Raw genomic sequence first — 19,609 nt, forward strand, 5'->3', positions numbered from 1 at the left:
CTCTCCTCTAACCTCTCTTCCTCTCCCCGACCTGACCTCATACTTTCCTGAGAAGACAGAACCCATCAGATACTAATACTCTGTCTTCCCACCACCAAATTCACAAATACATGTGTTAGATTCCTTCCTGTCGCAAGCAGATTCTCCCATCTATCTGGTCTCTGGATCCCACTGCTCACAATCTCAAGGACACTGCTCTTTGAGATAACTGTTCTCTCCAAGATTCCACAGCCCAACCCTGGATCTCTTCCTCCTTTGTACAAATATATTCTAGTATTTGTCATTGTAAAAAATAACCCTCCCTCCATCCCTAATCTCTGTAGCTCTTACGCAGCTCCTCCTGCTCATAGGCAAACTTCTAGAAAGCAATATCAACACGCCCTGGCTTCATATCCTCACCTCACATTGTCTTTTCAACCCGCACCAGCCAGCCACTGCCTCCACCTGGCCACCTCCCTCAGAAAGGCCACCAGGGACTTTCAGGTGGCCAAATCCAAAGAAGACGCCTCCATCCTCAGTTTGTGCTATTCTTTACCAGCATTTAGCATGGTTTGACCACACCCGCCTTCCCAAAACACATTCTTTTTTCAGATTCCTTGACATAACTGTCTTTGGTTTCTCTTCCCTCTTGCTTCTCAATCTCCTTTACTGGGTTTTAATTACATTCCCAGTTCTATGTGGTTAGCTCCTCTTTGTTTCCCCTTCAACCCTCTTCTCTCTCTACAGCTTACTTTTGGCTATTTCATCAATTTCCTTAGATTAAATATCATCATTGTGGCGATGACCCTCATATTTACTCCTCCAGCACAGCCTGCCCCTGAGCTCCAGAGCCTTTTCTCCCACATGATACTTCATCTTCAATGTCTCACAAACATTTCCCACTGAGCATGTCCCAGCATCTCCCTTCCTTCCTGTCGGCAGCCTGCTGGACCGCCCTGGCTCCTTTCCAGCGCCACCTGCCCAGGCTGCTCACAGATCCTGAGACTCCCCAGGTCAGGAACACAGGCTCCTATTATGTCAGATTCTATCTCAGCACCTGTTTGAACCTCATTCCCATGCCTCATCTTCTCCACTGATGCCAAGGGGTGTTCTAACACCTCGGTCAGTCCATTTCCCTGTCCCAGCCTTCCTGAGATTGCCCATCACCTGTGAGGCAGAACCTACACTCCCCACAGTGGCAGGGTTATGGCTCCCTACCCTCCATTCGGTATGCCATGCACAGCTCCACAACCATCCTCTCCTCCTAGCCTTGTGGAGGAACCCATACCAGATCCTGTGAGTGTTTTAATGTTAGTCTGGAATAGTATCCTCCTCCTTCCCCATATTAAGAACATCCATCCTGTCAAACTCAGCTGGCTATTATTTAGTCTGAGAAGAGGCTGATAAATCAGGTTGACAGAAATAACAGATAGGAAGGTTTATGCTCTCCCACCCAACCGATAAACCAGCAGATGAGCCTAGAGTAAAACCTAAAAACCAATGAAATCCATTCCTGAGCAAGAGCAAGCCAAAATTGAAGACCCCTGTTTTCATTCACTGATTCACTCCCAAATCCTAACTGAGCACCTACTATCTATGGCATGTTCTTAGGGTACAGCAATAAATAAGCAGGACACACGCCTTATGAAGCATGTGTCTGGGGGTGAAACAGACACAAACGTGGTGACACAGAAGCAGACATAATGCAAATACACATGCAGGTTACAAAGAAACACAAAGCAAGAAAACATGCCTAGAAAAGGATGAGGGAGGATGGAGGTATATTTTATAAAGAGTGGGCAAGGAAGTTTAAAAAAACAAAAATAAAATAATACGATTTCTTCACTCAAACCTGCCATTTATCACCTCTCTTGCCACCCAGCTTTTCCTTCTGATTTTCCCCAAAGACATAAATATTTGAAATGTTTCCTTTTTAAAGACAGAATAACAGTTTTAAAATTTCCTCCTTCTGCCTTCATGTGTAAATGTACAATAAACCTCTGAATCTGATGAGTTCTTTACCCAAAGGAGGTATCTGAGAGACTCTCCTTCATGCTAACAGTATTTTTCTGTCCACCTTCTTGGATGTAAGTACCATGAAGACAGGGACTAAACCCAACTTGTTCACCTCACATCCCTAGTGCCTGGCAGAGTGCCTGGTCTTAGGAAGCATTTGATCAATTAAGTTGAGTAAAGAGATTTCATCCATGGGCCACTCCTTGTCTCTACCATCTCTTCCTGGAAAGCTCAGCCAGCTCAGTCTCCAGGGAACCTCTTGATGAGCTTCCTTTTTAACAAAATGCTTTTTGACCCCTCTACCTACATGTGACAACAGGTGCTATGTACCTCTGTGGTGGGTAGTTCCTTCTCTCAAGACGATGTTCTCATTTCTGAACCCTCACTGAGAGCTCACTGCGCCCACCCCCCATCCCCAGGACTGGGAAATGAGAATACAGCGAGCCTGACGTAGTCTGAGCTTTCTAAGAAGCTCAGAGTTTCTGGGAAGGTAGCCAGGTAGCCAGTGAGTCACAAAGTATAGTAGTTCTTGATATGAATCTTGGACACCGATTGCATTTTTATTTATACGCATTTTTATTTATATTAAAATTATTTTGGTTCTTGTTTTATCCTTCTAGATACACCCATGAGGGCAGGAACTGATTTGTGCCTTTTTAGAAATGGTCACAATAATTATTAAAATCCCTAGCCACAGCAGATATCCTTGTGCTGTATTAGAATAGATTCTACTACTGTTATCTTTAATAGTATATTCAAAGAAAACCGTTGTGTACCAATATCCCCAATTCTTGAATTTTAGCATAAACTCAGACATACCCATTTACTCATTCCCAAAACATGTACTGAGTGTCTTCATGGTGTCAGTAACACACCAGCAAAGAGTAAAAACTACTAGGATCTTTAGAAGATTCCAGTAGAGATGTGTAGACCGATCATCCCAGTGTGGGTGCGAGAGCAGTTAAAACGGGGTATGCCCACAGTGCCAAGGGGACCAGGAGACAGCCACATGCTCACTTGGAGGAAGAGAATGCTACCGTTGCTATTTGAGCTTGATCTGGAAAAACAGAAGGAGAGTGCTTGAGGGAGAAAAAAAAGAGGTGCTCCGAGCAGAAGCCACAGGCACACAAAATCATACGCTGTTTAATGATCAGAGAAGGTACAGGATTTGGGGAGGTGAGCGCATGGCCTGGCTGGATTGGAGGTGGGGCTGGAAGGAAAGGTCCGTGGCCAGTTTTGAATGGCTTTGAAAACCTGTCTAAGGAGTTTGGGATATGGTATCGGCAATCAGATGCCTTTGAAGGTTTTACACACAGGAGGGGCACCATCAGATCTGTGATGTGGGGCTACAGCTGGCATCACTGGGCTATGAGGGACTGGCTGGGGGAAGGGGTTACTGTCCAGCTGTGGCAGTAGTCCAGACAGAGACAGTGAGTGCCCGGAAGGCCATCACACAGCTTTCTTCTGCTCAAACCCTGACCCAGTATCCAGAGACACAGGAGGCTTTGCCCCAATCACCCAGCAGCCCCCACACCAGAGGAAGCCTCCACTGCCTGTGAGACCCATGACATGGCCCAGACTCCGACCCTGGCCCGACCCTGGCCCTGCCCTCCTAATTCTTCACCTGGCCACCTCCCAGCCATGTGAGAAGTTACTTGAGTGTGGTGGTCACGTCTCATCTAACTTTACAAATTCTATGTAGCAATGATAATCACAGTAAACATGTGCAAAGCAGGTCCCCTGTGCAGGTGCTCCTCTAAGCTCTCAACACACATAAACACAGTCCTCACAACCCTGCAAAACAGGTGCTCTCATATTCCCACTTTACACATGAGGGAACTGACACACGAAGAGATTAAGAACTGGAAATGACTGATATTTACTCAGCACTTATTCTGGGCCTGACGTAATTCTAACCTCTTCACTTGTGTGAAATCATCTAATCCTCACAGCAACCCTATTACAGTCCTTATCTTACAGGTGAGGAAACAGGCAGAGGATAAGTAACTCATCTAAGGTTAAACAGCAAATTAGAAAAGATGCGATTTAAACTCTGGCAGTCTGCTCTGCAGCCTGGGCTCTCAGCCACCATGCTAGAGACAAGGTGGGGAGACCACCACAAATGACACTGGAATTTTTCAGTGAAAAGGGCCAGAAGCCACAGCCAGGTGAGCATCCTCATCCTGAGCAGAGTTCTTGGGCTGGCTGTCACCTGCCCCTCCTCTGCTGCGAAGTTGCTGGTCTCAGAACCCAAGGGCTTTCGGCCCCCCTTCTTTAGAAGTCGCCCTGGAGGGAATGCTACTGGGGCAAGCAATGCTTGTCCCTGTTCCCTGGGGATGACAGCCCTTTGGGGAGTCTCAGTCCCAGGTGGGAGGATGGGATTACCTGGTACCCACAGATGTGTTGCATCAGGAAGTCACACATGGCATTACTGGTCAGGACTGAGTGCAGAACTTTCACAGCCGCATACATGGTATGATCATCTGTCGCTAAGGACATGAGGCCCAGGAGGATGGCAGGCCCACCAATGAAGTCCAGGCTGCTGGCAGCAGGGCTGGAGTGGAACACCCTCACTCCTATGTGACATAAAGTGGGCATTTCATCAACATGTCACAGCTTCATTGCAATGGGAAATGCCTCAACAGCACAGGAGGACCAATGAGCTACCAGTGCTACCATCCACCCACAGCCAGAGGGGCCTATGCACCTGGGACAGGCTGGGAGGAAGAGCAGGAGGCTCTGAAAGTCTTATGTGGCTGGGAGATACTGTACTGTGCTAAGTCCTTTCTTTGCCATCAGAAGGCTGAACAGCCCAGAGGATTTCAGATTGCCACCCTCTGCCTTCACTCCAGAGTGCTGGATGAGCCAGATCCCTGAGCCTCAGTATCCCTTTTGTTCTATCAACCCATTGCTCTTGCCTGTCCTCTGGATCCTGCTGGGCAGGGCACTTGCACCAATTTGTTGCCTTGCTATTGCTCAACTGAATGGTGACTAGCAGTTTTCACTCAAACAACCACAATCAGTGCTTCTACTCAAAAGCCCCACTGTGCTCACTAGATAGACAGGTTCCTGCTGTCACAGACAGCAGCCTGGTTAGTAGCTGAGCTCCCTACTGATTGTCAGATGTGGCCAGGTGAACAGATCCTCATGCTTTCTGGGAGGCTCTCTTGCTGGATTCACTCCCAACTCTGGTCATCCCCATCCTGGTTCTCCAGCACACTCCATCCTGCACATCACTCCAGAACCCCGGGGTGCACAAGCCATGACAGCACAAACCTTGCTTTCCAAATAGCAGCAAAGCTTCCCAGCTGAACATACCTAATTGACCCACAGCAACAGCTCCAATGGTCCGCAGAGACCCTGACAGGTGGCCAGCACAATTCCTCAGCAAGAAAACGGGCATGGCATTGTCACGGGATGAAATGTTCATCTAGAGAAATGAGCAGCAATTAGTCCTAAGAAACTCCTGCAAAAGAAGAAGCGTTGTCCACGAGCTCCTGGAGGGCAGGCCCTCTGGGACCTGGCCTAGTGCTGACACTCCATCAGCAATGATCAGTGAATGAATAGCAATTGAACCAATGTCAGCAGATTGAAGCCAAAATTCAGGCTCATGCATTCTGCCCCCCAGGCTGTGGCTGAATTTAAGTGAGCAGCTTCAGTAATGTGGTCTGAGCCACCAGTGTCCCACATGCTTACAGTGAGGTGCTAAGAAGAGCAAGAGGGACCCAAGGACACTTTCAGAGGGAACAGCGCTACCAAGGTGAGGGCTGCCACCTTCTCAGACTAGGTTTGTTCAGGCTCTGGGAGCCCAATCTCTACAGTGTCAAAGGGGCAAGAAGAAAGGAATCCTGGCCTCCTATATCAGAAAGCAGTGTGTTGCTGCTAAGTCACAACTTTCATGATCAACAGGACCTAGTTCCTGACTCCCCATCCTCTGGGGGTACCCTCTGTCCATGAGAGTGAAGAGAATATAAACTAATCAGCAAGTTTTCATCAGTGCTAAGCAAAAGAGCTCTTTATGCAAAATTTGGAAGTAAATTTAAGGCATCCCCATCTATAAACATATCTTCTTGTTGTTTTGAAAATTTGCTGTTTTTTGTTTGTTTGTTGTTTTAATCACAGCAATACTGGGTGCTATGACTCACACCTGTAATCCCAACTACTCAGCAGGCTGAAGCAGGAGGATCACTGGAGCCCAGGAGTTTAAGACCAGCCTGGGCAACATAGAGAGATCCCATCTGTAAAAAATAAAAAAATTAAAACAAAAAATCACAACAACTCAAAGAATATCTCAGTGTTAGTGGGTCATTAATACCCAGGACTAGGGAAGCTCAATAGTGTTTTCAATGCTGCAAAGGTATTTAAAACCTGTCATTTGTTCTTGTTCTTTTATTTATGATTTTTATTCTCTGAATAATTATAAGTGAAAGGCTTAGTCTTGGAGGACGTCAGTGGGTGAGGAGGCATAGGATATTTTAACAAATGAAGTGGGAAACATGTATGTGTGTATCCATCTATACATGTGCAAACATGAAGTAGTGTCTACTTAAGCACTGAAAGCTAAAGCAAGCCATGAAACCAAGATTCCAACAGAGATTAGCAATGAAGTTAGAAGATGTACTTCTTTGGCGATCAGACGGCTGTCCACCTCATTGTAAGCATTTCTGATGTCCGCTACATTGGTGATAGAGGAGCTGGCTATGTGAAGTCCAAAAGAAACTCTTTCTTCTGCAACAAGGGGTGTGGCTTCACTGTCCAGGTCCTCCCCTGTAACAATACATGTTTATTGGTTTCTAGTCTCACTTCACAGAGAAGGAAATTACTCCTCATACAATTTAATATTTGTGTCACACAGCAAAGTAATCACTGAGAGGAAGTTTGTATGTTGTCACATTGCATGTTTTTGCACATTGTATGTTTGCATGTCATTTGTTTTACCCTCTTCTCTGATGCTTATAGAAAACTCTGGGCTGAGCGTGGTGGCTCATGCCTGTAATCCCAGCACTTTGGGAGGCCGAGGCAGGCAGATCACTTGAGGTCAGGAGTTCGAGACCAGCCTGGCCAATATGGTGAAACCTCGTCTCTACTAAAAGTACAAAAAATCAGCTGGGCATGGTGGCACATGTCTGTATTCCCAGCTACTTGGGAGGCTGGGACAGGAGTGTGGCTTGAACCAGGGAGGCAGAGGTTGCAGTGAGCCCAGATAGCGCCATTGCACTCCAGTCTGGGCGACAGAGTGAGAGTCTATCAAAAAGAAGAAGAAGAAGAAGAAGAAGAAGAAGAAGAAGAAGAAGAAGAAGAAGAAGAAGAAGAAGAAGAAGAAGAAGCAGCAGCAGCAGCAGAGGAAGAAGGAGGAAGAAGAAGAACAAGAACAAGAAGAAGGAGGAGGAGGAGAGGAGGAGGAAGAGGAGGAGGAGGAAGGGGAAGGGGAGGAGGAGGAGGAGAAGGAGAAGAAGAAGAGGAGGAGGAGGAGGAAGAGGAGGAGGAGAAGAAGAAGGAGGAGGAGGAGAAGGAGAAGAAGAAGGAGAAGAAGAAGAAGAGGAGGAGGAGGAAGAAGGAGGAGGAGGAGAAATAAGAAGTAGAAGAAGAAGAAGGAAGAGGAGGAGGAGGAGGAGGAGGAGGAGAGAACACTGTGGTGAACTCTCCCAAGATTTGTCTTACCATGAAATAGATGCACTCCAGGTGCAAAACTACCAGAGCTTAAAACATCTGTCAAGTATATAACCTCACTCCCTAAAACCAAACTGCTAAGTGACAAGAAACCTGACCTGAAATAGGCTGAACTGAAATGTCTAATTTTCAATGAGCTGCACAGCCATGGCAAACATCCCAGTTTGAATTAACATACTGGTCTTTAAGTCAATGAGACCCACTGTGCTAGTAGAGAAGGGTGGTATGAATATAGAATTGGTAAGACTTTGGCTCTAGACCTGACCTCGTCCCATTGCTCTGGCCAGTGCTATTTGCCACAGGAAATGAAATTCAAAGACATCATGGGCCTGGAGACAGAAATGCTCAACAGCACTCAATCGCCCTTCAGCACATACAGGCTGCTGACATAGATTCATTTATCATTCTTTCCAGATGGGAGCTGACCCCTTTGACTTGACAGAGCACAGAGAGCAATGCTCCCTGCTTGAATAACGACAATCAATAATGAAAATGTGGATGTTTTGTCTGCCTGTTTAATAATTGAAGACAACAGTATACTTTAGTTAAAAAGCTTCTTCATTAAAAGCAATGTAACTTATTTGTCTCATTCTCTTCTCTCTTTCTTTGCTGATGGTATTACCCAACCCACCTCTTCCCCATTAGGGACTCTGGAGTTGAAATCTGAAGATATTGTCATTTCCTTTTCTGTGACATTTTCTCTTGGGTTGTAAATATATAATGATACAATTACAGAGGTCTTCCCTAATGACTGACCTTAACGCTGAGCTTATTCTCTGCAAATACGCTATAAATAACCAGATGTCCATTTAAAAACTAATATCGGCAAGAACATTGTAAATTAAAACACTCCATACCTGGGACATGCACAGCTTGGAAGTTACCACAATATCTTGGGCCAAGTTTGTTAATAACTTCCAGAGTTTCCATTGAAATGGCTTCTTCAAAGAGGTATGTGGGGCCAAGACGCCAGATTAATGAAGATTTTTGTTTCCAAACTCTAGGGGTAGCAATATATCCATAAACATCCACAAACGCAGATGGATCCATAGAAAGGAAAGGCCCTGGTAGAGCCTGGATGTATAACATCTGTTAAAATAAAAAGGACAAGAGTGAGTAGTGTTTGATCTCAGAGTTAATCAAGTAAATACAAAGTGATATAACATGATGCATCTCATTCTCATCTCATAGTAAAAATGTATTTTATCTAAAAAATTAAAATATAATTCACAAACCTCAGAAGTATGCAGCAAAACAAGTTATTAAATGTGGAGTAAAAAACTGACACTGTCCTTCTCAAAATAAATTTGATAAAAAATATTAAGAAACAAAAAAAGTCCACCTTTTTTATCTCAGTCAATCTGCTAAGAACCTAAATGCCTAGTATTGGCAAATTAATAAAGTTTTATGTATGAACAATAATTACATACATACAGAGTGGAAAGGAAGAAACAGAACTGTTTCTATTTTCAGATGACGTGTCCATGTAGAAAGTTCCAAGGAATTTTTTTTTATATCCTAGAACTAATAAGTGAATTCAGGAAGGTCACAGGATGCATGATCAATACACAAAAATCAATTTTATTTTTGTAGGCTAACAATAAACAAACAGAAACTAAAATTAAACACAATAACACAATTATGTACAAGAAAATGAAATAGTAAGACAAGTACAGGATCTGTATACTGAAAATTCCTAAGTGATGATGGAAAAAGTCAAAGATGACCTATATAAATGGAGAGACATACCAGGTTCATGGATAGAAAGGTTCACTATAGTAAAGATGTTATTTCCCCTCAAGTTGATCAGTAGGTATAATGCAATTCCAGAAAGGTTTTTTGTAGACTATCAGAATTCCAGCAAGGTTTTTGTAGTCATAAACAAGCTAATGCTAAACTGCGTATGGGAAGGCACAGGCCCTAGAACAGCTTAAACAATTCTGAAAAAGAAGAATTAATTTGGGGGAGGAACTACTCTAATAATGACTTATTATATAGCTATAAAATCAATATAGTGTGACATTGGTATAAAAATAATCACATAGATTGTCATATAGATCAATGCAACAGAATAGAGAACCCAGAAATAAACTTATAAGTAGGCTCATCTGATTTTTGACAAAGATGCAAAAGCAATTCAATTGAGAAATGATAGACTCTTCAACAAATGGTACTGGAGCAATTGAACATCCATAGGCAAAGAAATGAACTTAAACCTTACATCTTATACAAAAATTAATTCATAATTGATCACAAACTCAAGTGTAAAATGTAAAACTAGAAAATTCTTAGGAAAAAAAATAGGAGAAAATCTTCAGGACCTAGGGCTGGGCAAAATACTCTCAAATGACACCAAAAGCATGAGTCATATAAGGAAAAACTAATGAATTATACTTCAGCAAAACCAGAAACTTCACCCATGTGAAAGAGGATTAAAAGACATGCTACAGACTAGGAGGAATTATTGCAAATCACGTATCTAACAAAGGACTAGTATCTAGAATATATATATGTGTGTGTATGTATAGACACACACATACATGTATATATTTTAAAACCCTTAAAGCTTAACAGTTTAAAAAAGTAAACAATGCGACCAGGTGCGGTGGCTCACACCTGTAATCCCAGCACTTTGGGAGGCCTAGGTGGGCAGATCACGAGGTCAGGAGATCGAGACTATCCTGGCCAACATAGTGAAAAACCCATCTCTACTAAAAATACAAAAATTAGCTGGGCATGGTGGCGGGCACCTGTAGTCCCAGCTACTCTGGAGGCTGAAGCAGGAGAATCGCTTGAACCTGGGAGGTGGAGGTTGCAGTGAGCCAAGATTGTACCACTTTACTCCAGTCTGCCAACAGAGCGAGACTCCATCTCAAAAAAAAAAAAAAAGCAAACAATGCAATTAGAAAATAGAAAATGGGCAAAAAATATGGATGGACATCACTGAGGAGAATATACAGATGGCAAATAAGCACATGAAAAGGTGATGTTCAACCTCATTAGCCATTAAGGAAGTACAAATGAAAAACACAGTGAGCTATCACTACACAGCTATCATAATGGCTAATATAAAAATAGTGACAACGCTAAGTGCAGAAAAACTGCCTCACTCATTCATTGTTAGCGGAAATGTCAAATGATGAAATCATTTTCAAAATAGTTTGGCAGTTTCTTATAAACTAAACATTCAATTACCATAGAAACCAGCAATTGAACTCTTGGAATTCACCCCAGATAAATGAAGACTTAAATTCACACAAAAACCCATACACAAATGCTCACAAAGCTTTATTTGTAATGGCCCAAACCTGAAACATCCCAGATGTCCTTCAATGGATAAATGACTAAACAAACTATGGCATATCCATACCTTGAAATACTACTCAGAAATAAAAAAGAACGAAGTGTGGATACAGGCAAAAATTTGGATGAATTTCCAAGTATACTTCCATATATTGCTGTGTGCTACATTACAATGTTCCAAGTCAGTGTCACAGCACATATGCAATGGTGATCCATAAGATAATAATATCATATTTTTACTGTATTTTTTCCATGTTTAGAGTGTTTAGATACACAAATACTCACCACTGTGTTACAGCTGCCTACAGTATTCAGTATAGCAACATGCTGTCTAGGTTTGTAGCCTAGAAGCAATAGGCTATACCATATAGCCTAAGTGTTAGGTTAAATGAGAGGTTAAATGAACTAAGCAGTATACAAGATTTTCTATACATTGAAGCCACACTATTTTTTTAAAGGGATAAAACTGAAATTACAAAATATGATAAAGTAGCAGGAGGGTAGCAAATCTTCTTTTCTCTATTTTTGAGCTATTTCAAAATGCATTTATGTTATTCTTGTAATTACTATAAAATCACTAAATATAAGAATATGTTTATAAATATGCACAACTGGCCCTGCATATCTGGGGGTTCCATATCCTCGGATTCAACCAACTTTGGATCAAAAATATTCAGGAAAAAGGACAATAAAAATAGTGCTATAACAATAAAAAATACAGAATGACAACTATTTATGTAGCATTCACATTGTATTAGGTATTATAAATCATCTGAGCTTAGTTAAGCATGCAGGAGGGTATGCATCTGTTATTTGCAAATACTACACCATTTTATTTAAGGGACTTGAGTATCCATGCAGTTTGGTATCCAAGAAGGGTCCTGTAGCCAATCCCCTGAGGAAACTGAGGGATGACTGTATTTTTCTAAATGAGAGTTTACATAATTTCAGAAATATTCTTTTTCACCCTACCAATTAAATGAGATTTTCAAATAAAAACAAACCAATTTTTCAGCCACCAAGCCTTGCCAGGAGTATGGTCTTCTGTGCTCTCTTCTCTCTCTGTTCTCGCAGGCTCAGAGTCCTCCTCTCTCTCCCACACTGAAGCACCACTCACCCCTCCAAGCCACCTTGCCCCTCTCTTCCCAGATTCCCAGTGTATGCACACTGCCCTGTTCAGGTTGACTAATAAATGTCTAATGTCTAAGATCGTTCCCAAATCATTTTGCCCAATTCAAGCTGTTAAAACGCTCTATACCATTCCAAATTTATCTAAGTTTCCTTTGGCAATAAAAACAAAGGCTCAGCATTTTGAGAAAGGCTGTTAAACTAGTCAGACTAAGCTAGAGTTTTCACATCTTACTCTTGCCCAACAGATGTCAGCATCAAAACACAGTCCTTTATGTTTATCCCGATTGAGTTTCACTTGCTGGTCCTGACCCAACTTGTTGAGATTATTTTGGAAAGAGGACTCTGTCAGTCTTGGTTTTGGCCACTCCACATAGCAACACACCCCTCCTGGCCTCCCTGCTGATGGCCCTAGGTTTAGCAGGTCCCTCAGAGAGGATGTTAATGCCTATACCACTTCACCCAACCACACTACCAGCCAGTCATGTTCCTCCTGTGGCTGCACATTCAATTCAGTTCATCAAGTGTTTATTGCATGCTCACTGTGTGTCAGCCCCTGTGCCAAGTTCAAGGAAGGTACAAACATCAATAAGACATGCCTCAAGGTATATGAGGTATTTCACCAAAATATCAACATGTTCTGCGAAAGAAGACAAGAAGACGTGAACTCAGTAATCAAGCCTAAACAGATATAAACAAAGACATTGCAACCACAAAAGACACCACACATCCCATCCCAACTAATGTGAGGGACTTCTGCTTCCTCTCTAACGACAAGTCCAGCCCTTTTCCGCGTCTCTACCTTCTGGATAAAAGTTATTAACATTCACAGTCACCAAATTGCACCCCTTTCCAACAGCACCCAATTCAGAACAGATGGACCTCCACTTCTTTAAACCCTCTTAAAAATCACCTAAAATAAGCACAGTTTCTGTAACAAGCCACTCCTAACTCCTTACTACCCTATGGGGTAGGGAATCTGTCACTACAGTCAGTTTAAATCTAATTTTTATTTTATACTATATGTATGTTCCTGGAGGTCTTTGGCTTATAAGCATAAATAATTCTTAGAACCTAAAACAATTCTTAGCACCTTATACTATATGTATGTTCCTGGAGGTCTTTAGCTTATAGGCATAAACAATTTTTAGTACCTAAAATATTAGCTAACATATAATAGGTGCTCAATAAATATTTAATGAGGAAAAGAAGAAAGACAGAAAGGGAAAGAAGGAGGACTGATATTGTTAATAATTGGAGTAAAGGTCAACTATGTTTTGAAGGACTTGTTTTTTCAATGTCCCTATCAAAATCTTTCCGTTTGGCCAGGCATGGTGGCTCACGCTTGTAATACCAGAACTTTGGGAGGGCCTGAGGTCAGGATTTTGAGACCAGAATGGTGAAACCTCGTCTCTAGTAAAAATACAAAAATTAGTGGGCATAGTGGTGGGCGCTTGTAATCCCAGCTAGCCAGGAGGCTGAGACAGGAGAATTGCTTGAATATGGGAGGCGGAGGTTGCAGAGAGCCGAGATCGCACCATTGCACTCCAGCCTAAGTGACAAGAGCGAAATTCCATCTCAAAAAAAAAAAAAAAAATCTTTCTGGTCACCACTGCCTTTTTCTGATAACAGAACTTTACCAGAAGATGGTATCAAATTCACCTATATGGGTCCCACATAACTTGGGACTAAGAATTTATTCTCGCCTAATGACTCTTAACCTGGAACAACTTTGACTCCCAGGGGATATTTGGCAATGTCTGGAGATGTTATTGGTGGTCACAACTGGACAGGGTTGGGGGAGGAACACTATGGCATTTAGCGGGAATCAAGAAACCCTGTGTATGTAAGGTTCTCCATTCTGGCTGCATATTAGAATCACCTAGAAAATTTTATAAACATTAGTAAATTGTCAAATTACCTGACCCACAGAGATTCTGATGTAACTATTCTGGGTGCAGCCTGTGCAAGAGAACTTTAAAAAGCCGTTGCAGGTGATTCTAAAATGCAGCCAGATTGGGATGCTCTCCCTGGAACCTGTGTGAAAATCCAACTGTACCTGCCCTCTGTGGTCTTCTGGGCTCTCTCCTCTCTGACAACGGCTGCTGGCTCCTGCCAGGTCCACCTTTTCCCAGCTTCCTCTTGTATCTGGAGTGTCTCTAAATGACAGCCATGAGATGCTTCCTTCAGCTATACATCTGCATTCCATTACCTTCCTCATGGTTTTTGCTTTAAATCTGGCGACATGTGTTGGTGTCTGCACACTCTAGTGCCCTGCTCCTCCGTGTGGTACAAAGATGAGCTGCATTGGCCACACCTGGGAGCTTCTTGGAAAAGTCATACCTTAGGCCCTGCCCAGACCTCCCTGAGGAGTTTGCCCCTTAAAATGAGAAGCTTTGCTTTGTTCATTCTGGAGTTTTCTATTTTCATGAACATGACTATTCTTAGAGATCTGGATGCACATCTTGCCTTCTGCCCTGGTTGTGTGACTTTCAGTGCATTTTCTAAAGATGTCCTTTTCATGTCTGAGCTCACTCAAGTTTCCTGAACAGTAAGCGGGATTTCATTAGATGCCAGCCCTACCAGTAATAAATAAACAAAAGCAACAACAATAAAAAACATAGAATGAAACCGAGGTCACTTCAGGGTAGCAGCCAGCAGTACAGTTGTGGGGCAAGTGCAGCTTGGAGAAGCCATCTCACCTTGGCGGAGCCAATGACCTGTCCATCCAGACAGGTGGAAACTGTACAATGTCTTTTCATTTCCTTGGTGACAACCACAGCCAAGTGATGCCACTGACCACAAGCCAGGAGCTGGCCACACCTGACCTGAAGCTGGCGTCCTGCAGAAGGCTCAGAGTCATCCTCAGGTTCCATGACATCTGGAAGACAGCATTAACACTGAGTCTCATGTGTGGTGCTATGCTGCAGGAACCCAGGAGAATGGGGAGAGCACAGAGAGATGTCAACCACTGTGGGCCTTGTACCATGGAGCCCTAGCCCCTCCTCTCATGAAAAATGACAACAGCAGCAACAATCATTCCTTGAGCTCTTCCTTTGTGCCAGTTTTAAGCATGTTACAAATATCAACTCATGTCATAGCCCTGTGAGGTAGGCGCTCACACATATCCAATTTACCATCCTGAGGCACAGAGAGGTTGGGTGACTTGTCCAAGGTCATGCAGCCAGGATTCAAACCCAGAAACTACGCTTCAGGTCTACCCCAAGGTAGACTACCTCCACAGAGACTCCATTGCAGACCGAGTCCCAGAGAGATGGATAGGCATTTGTGTTGTGTATAATGGTGTCAGCCACTCCCACTGTTTCATAGGGCCTCCCACTGTTTTTCCTTATGAAACAGTGACACTCCCAGGACACAGGAGAATAACAAGTGGCCAGAATCCACTGGACTTGACCATCTCAGGCAAATGGGCCTGGAGGACAATGCTGGGCTCCATAGGGCAGAGCCAGGGCTGGCCTCTAGCACGGCCAAAGGAGGGGTGGCCCTGGGTGCCATGCCAAGCAAGGCCCAGCCTTCTGGGTTTGGGGTTAAGCATATGTGGAAGTGTCTGTAGCTGCTTTGGCTCCAGCTAAATTGTGTGTGTTCTTCACAAACCTCACACAGGAGAGGATGCAGCATGTGTCCCAGCGAGGCAAAGCCCTGGGTCCCATTGTGACTGTTCTGCCAGGGCGAAGTTTCTGGAAAGTCACTGAACATCATCTCTGAAGCTGTGCCAAGGGCTGGGGACTCATCTGCCTGACACTTACAAGCCTAGAGCCCAGGCCACAGTGAACCACAACAAATACTGTAGACCTTTCACCAGGTGTGGAATCCAAGGGAGCAATTTCAAAGGATGAGGAGAAACAGAAGGTCACCAGGTTTCTAACCACACCTGTGTTGAGAGCTTCTGACTTAGCCCCATTTTCCTGACATGTGGATGAAACTGACTTTGGATCCCAGCACCTTACCCAGAGGCTGAAACTCCTTCTCTTCTGTAGAAACAACCAAGGAGAGGTCGTCTGGGCAGAGACTGACAGAGAAGCAAACAAAGGGCTGCTCGGTCCTGGCCAGGTGACGCACCAGCGTCAGGAAGCGCAGCGGGTGGCCCTCAGTGGCAGCTCCGTGCCGGCTGATCAGGAACCAACAGGAGAAGGTCAGGCCTCCGGGAGGAGGGAATGGTCTGGTGGCACCTGGGTAGGAACACAGGCATGCCCTCAGGCTTTTTTCTGCCCTGCTGAGCAAGTATGTTCAGATTCACTGTGGTGCTGATTTAGCCTGGTTGCAGCACCTATTGGGTGCCTTGACTAATCACCAGTTGTCTCCTCCCCATTATGACACGCTGCCTTGCCAAAGGAGCAGAGAAGACCTCGATCTCCCTGAGGTCCATCACATGTGGGCCCTTGATCAGCTGATCTACAGCCAGGCAGTATGCTCTGTGGGGCAGAGGACCTTGGCCTAGCTCAGCTGAAACTTGGATGGGAAAGGGCACTAGTCTAAGAATGCCATGTGCCCTCCCATCCCATAACAGGGTTGGCGATACAGACAGATCCATTGTCCTCATGGAACAGGCAGGATCAGCTGCTGTGTCCTCAGACTTGGTGCCAACTCACATGGAAAAAGGTTATGAAGGCAACGGCTCCCCAGCACCCATGATCCCATAGAAACCCCAAACCCAATTCTCCTAACAGAGTGTGTGACTCTGGCAGCATCAGGCACTTGCACTGTTCCACCCAGTGGTTTTTCAGCTGAGTGCAGTGCTGTGCATAGGAGCCACTTGCCAAAGATTGGTCTGTTCCCGATGGCTATCAGCCCAACCCATATTTCTCTCTAGAGAGGGATCTAAGGCGGGTAATGTGTCTATCTCAGCCTACATCAGTCACCAGCAAAATGAGCCAAATCTAGGCTCAGTCCATCAATGTCAATTGAGTCCCTAGCTATGGGCTGGATCCCTAGGATGCACAATGAACCGAACACCTTGCTCTAAAAGAGGAGCAAAGTTGAAGAACAACTCATCTGCAGACTCATGTTTGCTTTTCTCTTTTTGAAACTGGGTCTTACACTGTAGCCCAGTTGGAGTGCAGTGGTTCAATCATAGTTCATTGCAGCCTGGAACTCCTGGCCTTAAACAATCCTCCTGCCTTGGCCTCCCAAATTACAGGTATTACAGGTGTAAGCCACCATGTCTAGTGCAGCTCACACTTTCCTGAAACACCAAGTAAAAATCTGCAATCAAGGCTATCTGAAGACTCATACTTGGGAAGGGATGGAGAGCTAAACTACCTGGGAAAAACACTTACCTGTCCCAATTCCTCCAGAGACAGAGTACTCAGTGCTGGTTCCCATAACTGTAGACAGGGTCGGAATAAACAAACAGCTGGAAACAGAAAATTGTCTCAGATCACTGGACTGCAAGCCAACCTCTTGCGTTGACACAGCTAGCCTGGGCTATGACATCTTCCCACTTTACCCTCCTGCCAGCGCTGTAACCCTCCTTAGACCACAAGGTCCCAAGGACGGACTGCAGCTGGTGCTGGTAGGATGCCAAAGTGAAGGAACTGCACTGGAGGCAGGATGCAAGGGTGTTCCAGAATGCAGCCACACCAGGGGAAAGAGGGTCTTGGCCCTCCATAGCTGGGGACACAGCCCCTGGGAGGCCACTGAGTAGGCGGGTGTCCATGACCCAGACATTTTCCTCTGCTGAATGGTGAGATTCAATGGGAACTACAAGTTTGTAATCAATATTATAATTCATTAGAGGCACTGCAAAATTAATAAAGCACATTTTAAAAATGTAAAAGCCTGTCATACCCATAACCTTCCACGGACATGTCAAATTCCACAAACGATGGGGCCAGGGCTGCCCTCTGAAGCTGCAGGTTGCGTGGGGAAGTCATGGAGATGAGGCTCAGCGCCGTCTGAAGGGCAGTAGTTGAATCCTGGGATTCCCCCAAGGGCTGCAGGGACTGTGTGACTCCAGGGTGCAGGCCAGCATCTGGGGCAGCTTGCCAGGGCCCCTCAGCCGAGCCCTGTGCAGTCTGTGACCCTAGGGCAGCAAGCAGGAGAAGAGATGTGTCTCTGCTCAAAGCATTTCTGCCCCGCTTCTGACAATAACCCCAAAGTATCTGCCACAGCCTAGAAAGAGAGTTCTGCAGAGTCATCAGGTACTTTCTAAGCACCAGTGAGGGCGGCTCCCTTGCCCCTTGCTGAGTCCGATAACAAGGAATGATGTTGCTAACCTGCTCCTTCTAGAAACTTTTCTCTTTCATTCCAGCACACATCCCTTTTCCAGCATAGCACGTTCTACTGCTGCCATCTCTGTCTCTGGCTTGCCCCACTGGAGTTAATCACTGGAGCTTTGTGTCTGCTCACCAGGCCCACACTTTCCTTCACAGCAGCCTCTCCTTGAGAGCTCCGGGCTCCCACCACGGCTGTCAGCCCCAAGCCTGATCTTGCACCCTTGCTTCTCCACTGGACCTGCCTGTTACCTTAAGGTCTTACGTGATCTTACATTCAAGTTGTCCACAACTTTCTTTTCTCTAAGCTGGTCCCCTGGGCCAGCATTCCATAGGTATTAGGCCTGACACAGGGGTACCACCTGCATTTTGGGCCTCCAAGGCTCTGACTTGCCCTTGACCTGTGAGCTGTACAGAAGCCTTCCCTGCACACCTCTGCCTAGTGCAGCGCCAGGTATTGCTGTGTCATGAAGGAAACTCTGTCTCTGCTTCCATGATCTGGAACCCAAAGGGGTCATCTGTCTTATATGGCTGGGGGTGGGGGTCATCTTTCTCCATCCTGGTATGGTCTTTCTCCAGAGACCAGGAATTTTCTTTGCTTTTTCCTCAGTTGCTCCATTGAGCTGAAGACAAAACCATGTTTAAACCTGTTTGCTTTCCCACCTGTTGTAAAGGATCCCCCTCAGCATTAATGCATGTCATCTTTTAATTCCCATTAACCTGCCCTATTCTTGCCTCTGTCCTCACCTGAGCACCCAGGGTTGCCTCTGTGTGCATGAGATGAATCAAGGAGTTTCGTTGTGGCCGACAGAGGTGAGGGAATTCCAAGACCTAGAAACTGTCTGAACATAACACACAAGAGGACCAAATGAAGACATTTTATGGGCAACAGTGTTCTCCAACTTTATCCTGACCACTGTCCTAGATGCCTGGAGCTCCCTGACCTCCCAGCCCCGCTGGAACACCCTTTCTGAAAGCAGTGTGGAGACAGCATGTCTCTGCGCTTCCAGACAGACCAGACCAGACAGCTGGTAAGTTTAGGAGCCTCAAGATGGATGTCATAACAAAAAATAATGTCACAAAATAAATTTGTCGTAATTGTTTATAAATTTCTATCAGAATTTCCCATGCAGCACTATAACCAGCAGCCTCCTCTGGCAGCCATCGTGCCCGCCCCTGGGTGCCATGTCTGCTGGCTGGAAAGGCTGTGCGCCCTCTACACTTGCTCCTGTGTATAAGGAGCAGAGCCCCCTGCCCTGTGCATGGCCCTCGGGACAGCA

At 44.8% G+C, this 19,609-nt stretch overlaps 1 protein-coding gene across 5 annotated transcripts in view; it reads right to left on the reverse strand.

Annotated features, from left to right (window-relative positions):
• Positions 1-19,609, reverse strand: part of WDFY4 (WDFY family member 4) — a 300,326-nt gene that overhangs the window by 189,651 nt on the left and 91,066 nt on the right. For all 5 annotated transcript variants that reach the window (XM_030940063.1, XM_030940062.1, XM_010382862.2 and 2 more), the window contains 9 exons: positions 19,077-19,171; positions 17,905-18,139; positions 17,394-17,470; positions 16,065-16,286; positions 14,799-14,977; positions 8,523-8,754; positions 6,617-6,762; positions 5,314-5,425; positions 4,381-4,571 (listed from right to left, as the gene is read on the reverse strand). In XM_030940063.1, the coding sequence (XP_030795923.1) occupies positions 4,381-4,571; positions 5,314-5,425; positions 6,617-6,762; positions 8,523-8,754; positions 14,799-14,977; positions 16,065-16,286; positions 17,394-17,470; positions 17,905-18,139; positions 19,077-19,171 (1,489 nt within the window). The remainder of the gene's footprint in view (positions 1-4,380; positions 4,572-5,313; positions 5,426-6,616; positions 6,763-8,522; positions 8,755-14,798; positions 14,978-16,064; positions 16,287-17,393; positions 17,471-17,904; positions 18,140-19,076; positions 19,172-19,609) is intronic.

This window comes from Rhinopithecus roxellana, chromosome 11, assembly GCF_007565055.1.
Source record: "Rhinopithecus roxellana isolate Shanxi Qingling chromosome 11, ASM756505v1, whole genome shotgun sequence".
Classification (NCBI taxonomy): domain Eukaryota; kingdom Metazoa; phylum Chordata; class Mammalia; order Primates; family Cercopithecidae; genus Rhinopithecus; species Rhinopithecus roxellana.